This window comes from Cicer arietinum, chromosome 7 (genome assembly GCF_000331145.2).
Source record: "Cicer arietinum cultivar CDC Frontier isolate Library 1 chromosome 7, Cicar.CDCFrontier_v2.0, whole genome shotgun sequence".
Taxonomy (NCBI): domain Eukaryota; kingdom Viridiplantae; phylum Streptophyta; class Magnoliopsida; order Fabales; family Fabaceae; genus Cicer; species Cicer arietinum.
In genome coordinates, this window is record NC_021166.2 from 614,644 (window position 1) to 623,675 (window position 9,032).

General features: G+C 29.4%; 1 protein-coding gene across 2 annotated transcripts; it reads right to left on the reverse strand.

Moving 5' to 3' along the window:
- Nucleotides 1–2,964: 2,964 nt before the first annotated feature.
- Nucleotides 2,965–7,800, reverse strand: LOC101500036 (microtubule-associated protein 70-5-like). Of its 2 annotated transcripts, none has more exons than XM_073363988.1 (11): nucleotides 7,215–7,800; nucleotides 6,806–6,891; nucleotides 6,505–6,570; nucleotides 6,228–6,398; nucleotides 5,945–6,115; nucleotides 5,701–5,856; nucleotides 5,458–5,601; nucleotides 4,906–4,977; nucleotides 4,234–4,827; nucleotides 3,911–4,059; nucleotides 2,965–3,446 (listed from the first exon to the last, which is right to left on the reverse strand). In XM_073363988.1, exons 1-11 carry the CDS (start codon nucleotides 7,309–7,311, stop codon nucleotides 3,428–3,430), a joined length of 1,725 nt encoding a protein of 574 aa, XP_073220089.1. In that variant the 5' UTR covers nucleotides 7,312–7,800; the 3' UTR covers nucleotides 2,965–3,427. The 2 variants fall into 2 exon arrangements, with proteins under 2 accessions (XP_073220089.1, XP_027192123.1); XM_027336322.2 differs by having other exon boundaries at nucleotides 2,971–3,446; nucleotides 5,458–5,607; nucleotides 7,215–7,780.
- Between the last annotated feature and the right edge of the window lie 1,232 nt (nucleotides 7,801–9,032).

The window sequence follows — 9,032 nt, forward strand, 5'->3', positions numbered from 1 at the left end:
GCTACTAAATTATTTAAATTTAAAATAATAAAGGGACAATTGTATATATATATCTCATTGGGAATGAAATATATATATATATATATATATAAACAAAAATGTGTTTAATGTCATTGGGATTTAATGGGAAAATAAATCCAGATAGTTTAATATTGTATCATATGGTTTGCATATATAGTAATTTTGCGTTTAATTTGCCTCTTCAAACATAGACTAAAAAAAGTAAAACTTGAAGGAAGTGTTTCTTATGGCAGAAGTGAAAGGGACTTGACAGTCACCATCCAGAGGAAAAAGTTGCTTTCATCTAAAGATAATGTTTGGTTTATGTTATTCATCACACAAAAATGTTTAGTTTATGTTGTTCATTAGGTCATATAACTATTCAACATAGTAATAATGTCTTCACTATTATTATTTCTAATAGTTAAGATATATCATAATTTGTTTACAATCTCAACTCAAACTTTAAATTTGGTGTTCAGATTTCAACCGATCCAAAAAATTAAGTGTAAATCAATCCATAATATTGAAAATCGAACAAGCCCTATTGTTGGTAGTATGAGATGTTGTAATTATTTATTGGTCTTTTGTTGTTTTTGTAATATCAATTATTTTTTGGTTGGATTTTAATAATTCTTATTAAGTAAATATAGTCTTTTCTTTTCATTACTCTCAAAAAATATTTTCTTTTTATTATTTCATATATTTTAAATATAATTTTTGTATGTGAATCTATCATATATATTCCGGCACTATAACCAATTTTATAATAACAATTAATATGAATTATTAATTACATAATTATTGACGGACAGAAGTTACAATTATAAATAATGTAATAAAATTAATTGTTCTTATTAATTAATAATGTAAAACTGATTTACATAATTGATATATAGTTTTTTTTTTCCGACAAATATTTCAAATATAGTTTTTGGTGAATAATAAATATAGTTGATACTTATTTTTTGGATACAAAATTATAATAATTGTATATGCATGTTATATGTTACATAAATTGATATTGTTTATTTTATATTTATATTTAAATATATTATGCACGGATAAAAGCAAAATTAACAGATCCAATCAACCGCACCCAAACAAATAATTAACATCATATGGCTTATTTGATCAAAATCTATAGCCGCCATGATTTTAATCTTTACACATATGCGTACTTGATCCAAATTGAACCACAAAGAGCCCTAATTCGAACCTTATCTCAATGGCTACAACCCAAAAATGTATGAACATAAAAAGAAAATAAATGGAAACCGTCTCTAAGCGGAAGTCTTTTTTTCCTTTTATTTCTCTCTTTTTTAAAGATACCATGAATGATAGGCTTTTGACAAAGCCAAAAAGCAAAGCATAATTATTAAAACTTTTAAGAGCATATCTATTTTACTTTATTCCTCTTTTTTCATTCATATTCTCTAAAAGTTTTTTTCTACTTACAAAATATATTAATCATTTAAATTGAAAGAATACACTCATAAAAAGTAAAATGAAAAATTAATAACATAAAACAGTAAAATATATATAAATATAATAAAATTCAAATATTTAAAATATCTACATCTCTAAATCAATAACGTTAACGACACTAAAATTATTGAATGAATTTACAATAAATTAAATCTAATATGTTAATCTTAAAAAAAAATCAAATAAAGTTGTATAAAGACAAAAAAACAAATCAACATTGTTCTTACATGAAAAAATCATAGACAAATTATGAAGAAAAAATTAATATAAAAAGTAATTATTTAAGTAAAAAGAAAAAAAAATCAAATAACGCTGCACAAAAATAACAAACAAATAAACATTGTTCTTACATGAAAAAATCATAGACAAAATATGAAGAAAAAATAAACTAATATAAAAATTAATTATTTAAATAAAAAGAGAAAAAAAAACATTATTAAATGACTCTAAAATACTTGTCTAGAATAAATGACGAAGAAGACGAATATTTTGCTTTTCTAACTTAATAGGAGTCAAAGTTATATCTCATTTTACTTGTTTTTTAAGAATGAATTGATTTGAATCTCTTATATAATTTCAGGAAAATTCTCAACCTCCTACTAATTAATCCATATTTTAAATTTTACTTTATTGATTAATTCGTCTTTATATATATATATATATATATATATATATATATATATATATGTCATATTCCTATAATAATTAAATATTATACTTTACAAATAATTATTATGTTATATTATACTTTTGAGTCCAATTGCGTGGCATGTTGCAAGATATTTTTCGGAACACGGATTCAAATCTACAACGTGCATAATCCCATTCTCTAACTATAGCAATGTGGGGATGGTACTCCTCCTTGCAGAAAAACATATGCTCTAAGTCCTACCCCACATTAACAAAAATCTTGTTTTTTTTTTTTAATTTATTTTTTTCAAAAAAAAAAACTTAAAAATCACAATTTTTTCGAAAAAAAAACCAAAAAACTGTTTTAAAAATTTCTCAGTACATCAAATTATTTTTAAAATAATAAAAATGATTAAAATGTGTATTGAAAAACTTAATTTAAGTTTTCTAAAATACAAATGCATTTCAATAAAATTTAAATTTGAATTTTTCATCACAAGAATATATTTCATAAAATATAAACTAGTTTTTTGAATTAAATAACTATTCTTTTTAAAGAAAAAACAAAAAAATCGTATCACCAAAAAATTTTAAAAAAGTATATTAGTATCCAATTTTTTTTCCAAAATATACACCTTATAAAGTAGTGTGTAATGACAAATTTAGTTTGAGTTTTTTAAATATAAAAAAATTTAAACTCAAAATATTTTGTAATACATCTGTGTTTCGAGTCAAAATTTAAATACCGTCAAAATATAGTTGAAGATGTTATGATAAGTAATATTTTTTTGGTAAAATACATAATTTATGTAAAATATGGGTAAGAATATATAATCCTGGGGTATCCATAGTTTAGTGGAAATTTTGGGTCAAAGTCGAGATGGGTTCAAACATACCTTTGTATGCTGCCAATAGTTTCTTTCACATTTTTCATTTTAATTTCGTCAAAGATGATAGGTTTTGTTTCCTTCCTTGTTGATTCTTGAAATGTAACATCGGGTTTAAGATTATTGCATTCAAACTAAAGATATAGTGAATGCTACATTGCTGTTCATATTCTTCAATGTCTAGAATATACTTGTTTTCCAAGTGTTCCTCATGTTTAATGTCGCTCTTATGCATTTTAAAAACTTGAACAGTGAAACGTTTTAAACTTATTTACAGAAATTATCCTTTATTCAATAGTGGTAATTTATTTCAAGATACTAACCTCAACAATTTTTTTTTTTTTTTTTTGTATTTACAATGAACCATCACAATATGTAGTTGATAAACAAAATGCCTTTAGCTATATCCGAATAAAGATGCATCAACGTTCTTTCATCAACCTGCAGCAATTTTATAACAATGTTATATTATAGTTTTAAGACAAACAGAAAAACGTGTAACTAAACATGTATTAGCTATTCCGCCAGTTCTTCGATGGACCACCACAATATATAGTCCATCGTGGACCAGTCCTTAAAGATCACTTAAACTCTAACAATGATCGACGACACTTTTTAGAAGTAGAAGTTTAGGGTTCTTCTCGCCCATACAGATAAGACGATAATCTAATTGATGTCAGTTCAATAAGTTGAGTTTTGAGAGACTCGTATTCATTTTCCTTTATTTTCATTGAACGAACATCAATCAGTCAATTTCTTAGTCTAAAGAACTAGCAATACCATAAATTTATACTTTTATTCGACAACATTTATCATCCTTAGATATTTGAACAATTTTCAAGTATCAGTTTACCGTGGAATACTTAGAATTTGCCTAAGTGGCACTAGAAAAGAAGTTTTAAAACCTTTTGGAGGAGTTTGTGTTTCTGATTTTCTTGCTATCATCTGGCTTTATTGATGAAACCTCTTTTTCTCTCGCAGCTGCTTCTCTTTTTGTTTTCTTCCACTCTACTTCCATGGACTTGGTAAGTGCATCAACTTTCTTCATGAGCAACTGAAAGAGAAATATATGATATCTTTGTGGGCTCTATTAATACGACTTTGATAGTATAAAAGTCTAATTATGTCACAAATTCATGAAATGTAAAATTTATAAACCAAAAACTATTGTAGTAAGAAATGAAGAGAATCGCTACTCGTGGAAGTAGAGCGTAGCTGTTATTATTACCTTAATTTCTTCATCTTTAGCATGCAAGCTACTGTCTTTGTTTTCACAAGAGATCCTCAAATTGATGACCTCTTTTTGCAGCCTATCGTATAGAAAACTCGACACCACATCGTCACTGCCTGAATCATTTGGTTTCTTGCTTTGCAAGTCTTCATCCACATCAACAATGATTTTGATTTCTGCTGCTTCTCTTCCATCATTGAAGTTGTTTAAGTGCATGTCAGTGTTCACCTGCATCTCATTTTCCTTTTCACCACTATCAGCAACTTTTCTTCTTGAGACCCACATCCCTTTCTTCAACATGTTTTCTGCAGAAGTATAATTCTTTTTAGTAGGGCTTCCCTGTTTCGAATTCTCACCGACAATATCTGTGTTGTTTTTTTTAATATTTGTCTGTTGGAACAAAGGGCTTCCAACAGAAGATGCTCTTGGTTGTGATGTGGATCTCTTTCTTGATCCACCACTTGTTAGAAAACCTCTAATGTTAGACTTTTCTTCTTTTGGAGACCAAGAAAACACATTTGAAGTGGCTGAGTAACTTGAAAAATGTTTTAAACCTGCTTCCAGTGTTTTTAGCCTCACTTTTAGTTTTTCCTGAAGTAAACAACAAATTACATGTTTAAAATTGATTTAGATGCTTACATGGAAGACAAATAAGTCAGATAAAAATACCTTCAGTTGTGACTCTGCCTTAGCTGTTCTCTCTGATACAGTTAGCTTGTCTTTCAACCGTTGCATCTCTGCCTACATATGCAAGGACATAATGGATTATATTTCATTGAGATGTCTTGATTGTCTCACTGAAGTTAGTGCATTAGTATTTTTTTAATCTTAACCCTCCGGTATTCAGGGAAAGGGAGTCCTGGTAATACGGGGTTCAGCCGGGAGGTAAGTACACCCGGAGTTAGTGCATGAAGAGTGTTGGGCAGACTCTCTTGATTGGACTCCTTAAATATGGAAAATTGTAGTTTACACCTTCTTAAACTGAAATTTACCCTTTTAGATTTATTTCAGTATATTGTAGCTATTAGGAACAACAACACCTTATGAGTAACAAAAATTGATCTCTTTACTTCCTAGGATTAGTCTATGTAGTCGCACGGGGTTACTAAGTTTATCCAAAAAATATGTGTAAAATGATTAAGTATTTTCTCTAAACTGATAGGCATGGAAGCAAGTTCATATAATCTTCAAAGATTTTCATGGAAAGATATTCATACATACCTGCATAATCCTTCTCTCTTCCAGCCATTGCTTGACAGGCATGACCTTATCACTTTCACCCTTCCACTCATTAGCTGCCACAACATTTGCAATTCTATTGGCTGAAACTCTTACTCTTGCTAGCTCCCTCTCCAATGTCCTTTTCTGCTCCTTAAGTATTATATGCAAACAACCAAGTTACCACAAACAGTCAATATATCCAATATTACGATCAGAATGCCAGTAGCCATAATATATCCTTACTTGCAATTCAGAAATCTGTCTCTGGTAATCGCGAACAACGTTGGCCGCAGCACCATTAGCTAAGATGACTTCCTCAAGTTCATGAATGGTTTGGCCAAGCTTTTCAACTTCAAGAATCTTTTGGCGGCCGGATTTCTCTAAAATTTTGTTCTCCTCCTGTTTATGTTAGTTGTAAATTGGGTAAAAGATTTTCACTTTCATATCAAAATCCAAATATAAAAAATGGAAACACAGAAAATCCTACCTGGTAGATATCAATCTGTCTCTTTAAATCAAAGTTTTGATTTTGAACTTCTTCAACTCTTAGAGCCCTCTCTAGTGCACTTTGCAAAATCTTTTCTCCTTCTAACAATGCTGTCTCTTTTGACTTTTTGAGTCGTTCCAAAGCTTTCTTATCTTCATGAAGTGTTGTAATCTATGAAGCCAGATTGGATGTTAGTGTTGTCAGTCCACAAAATTCACTTCCATTTTGTTCTTTCCTTGCAAATGGTTAATCTTTGTTGAAAACTGTACTATTTCTAATTTACCTTATTCCTATACATTTTAATCTCAGCTTCAAGAGGGGCAATGACATTATCAATTGGAACAGAATCTTCATCCTTTTGATTTGCATGCACCCTTCTAAGTGTTGCTTCTGCTGCATATTGTGCAGCCAATGCCTCTTTCTTTTCATCTGTCAGTTTCTTGATTTCTAGATTCTGCATACCAATAGATTTTGAAAAACATCCATTTTAGATTCTAACAATTTTGGATATGGTTCTTGCTTCAAAAGAAATACTATACTAGTACACCAAATCAGTGCACCTTTTGCTTTAAATGATCCTCTGCAGCTCTAAGTCTCTCATCCAATTTACTAACTTCATTTCTCAACTGGAATTGGTGAAAGAGGTTTACAGCCAAAATTAGTACTGAATACTGCAAAATTCATATATGTTGTACTATCCTGAAAATAAGTAGGTAGTTTCATACTTTTCTATTTTAACATGCATGAAATAATGGTCCCTAAAGCATCAAGGGGATTATGATATGCCATGTAAGATGACCAATTTTCCTTCCCAATTCCAAGACAATAAAATGTTTGTATAGATTAATTTAATAAACATACCTCTTCTATGGCTTTATCCTTCAGAGCTTCAGTTGACCTTAATGCTTTGACTTCACCCTGACAAATTGCTAGCTCCTTAACTTTTTCTGCAACAATGATTACATTGAGTTATAACTTATAAAGTTTATTGACAAATTACTGATATGAAGATACTGACTAGAGAATCGTGCATTCTCGAACTATATTCAACTTGTATTCATTATAGGCTAATGACATGTTATAATTGGTGGTGAGTTTGGGGGAATCACAACATGTCACCGTGATTTTGACAAAAACTATAAAATTACAGTGCTATCGTGATTTTGTCGCAATTTCAAATATGCAATAAGGAAATCAATGAAAAGAAAGCATGTCAATATTTAGTATGATACAGAAACAGTGGGAATCAAACAGTTGACAGTGGAAGAACCTTTGATTTGATTATGCAAACGATTAATCTCCAATACTATAGGGTCTGACATAACAAGTGAAAGCTCCTCTCCATATTTCTCTTCACACCTCACCATTTCCCTTCCTTCAGTTTGAGCACTGGAAATGCACAAACAGATATATACACAAATGGAAGAACTCTCTGACTTATATATTATATAATATGCACAATATTTTGATTTGGTTTTGTTTTTAGGTGGTGCTAAATGACAAAGTAGGGCTGAGTCCAAAAACAATAACAACAAATGGAGGCTCTCATGTCAAGGTTACATATAATAAATAATAAGTAATAAACAATTAGAATATGAAATTAGTTCCCCTTTGGTCAATCAATCTTCACAAATGCATAACAGGCCGGCCAAGCCGGCTACTCCTAGTTCTACCTTCATACTTGTCACTCTCTCATTTCATATACTTATTTATAAACTAAAATATGTGTTTTCACATTTATTAATCTATAAAGGTCATCTTCTAAGGAAATATTAGGGTGGTTTGATAGTTGAGGTGGATAAGTTAAGAAGGATGTGAGGAGTTCGGTTCCCACCCTCAGCATACTTATAACAATTACTAACAATACTAACATAACATTGACGGTTTAAAAAAATGATCATCTTCCCGCAAATGTTACAACCAATAGAAAAAAGTTTTTTGAATATGTGTATTAGAAAGTGTGTTGTTAATATTTCATTTACACCGATCAGGGTCCACATGATAAATATAAAGTGGTCATAATTATAAGGTTCATCTCAATGGTAGTCGCTTTAGATAAGAGTGCAATTGTAACAAAGGCAATGATGTGGACTTATGATTTGGAATTTGAAAGCGACGAATTAAAGTGACTTCGATGAACAATTTAATTTAGGATTAATATTCATATGACTTGTCTTCATTACTAATAAAAAATAATAATTCAAATAGTTTTTGTAGAAGAAATGTCCACAGCTCAAGCTGTTTCTGAACACAACAACAAAGTGAACAAACACTTCATGGGATACCATCGAAGTTGAATTTTCTTATGAAGTATGATTCAACTTGATGATGTAATTTCATAAATATAATTTCGCTATTACCAATACAATAGTGATGTAATGAAAGTGGGATCAAGCTATAACTTCAGGTGGTCCTCTCTTTATGTTGGTTATGAGTTATTACATTAAAATGTGTTTTTTGTTTTATACATGATGTGGAGGTTGAAGTGCACGCGGATGATATTGAATTGAATTTAAAGAAAAAATCCCAACAATACTCAGACCAATTATCAGGTACAACAAACATGTTAAATATTTTATATATCCAACAAATTAAATAACCACTTGAATTTTATATTTCGTATATATGTCCATGCTACAACAAAATATCATTGTAAATAAAATTAGAAATTATACAATTACTTTGGGATGATTTATATTATCCAAAGAAGCAGTAGTTGATAAGATATAAGCTTAATATAAAAAATTTATAAACTCTTAATCAATTATTAGTTGTCATGTTTCTCACGGAAACAAATTCTTTCATCAATTGTCGATATTGCCACCCACGTGTAATTGTGATTTCCCTATAGCAGAAAATCTCGATCCATTTTTATCACCCTCTCCGTGTGTCACATATTTTTCTCTCTTTATTCCTTCTATTCTCAACAAAACTTACATTTAACCAAGAGTTAGCTTATAAGACTATTGTAAAACGTTCATCCCTTAAAATCATTTTGGAGAACTGAATAATATTTGATAGACTTTATTTACTTTAGGACTAAATTTTTTAAGACAAAAAAAGTGCATTGATTAATAAAAATAAATTC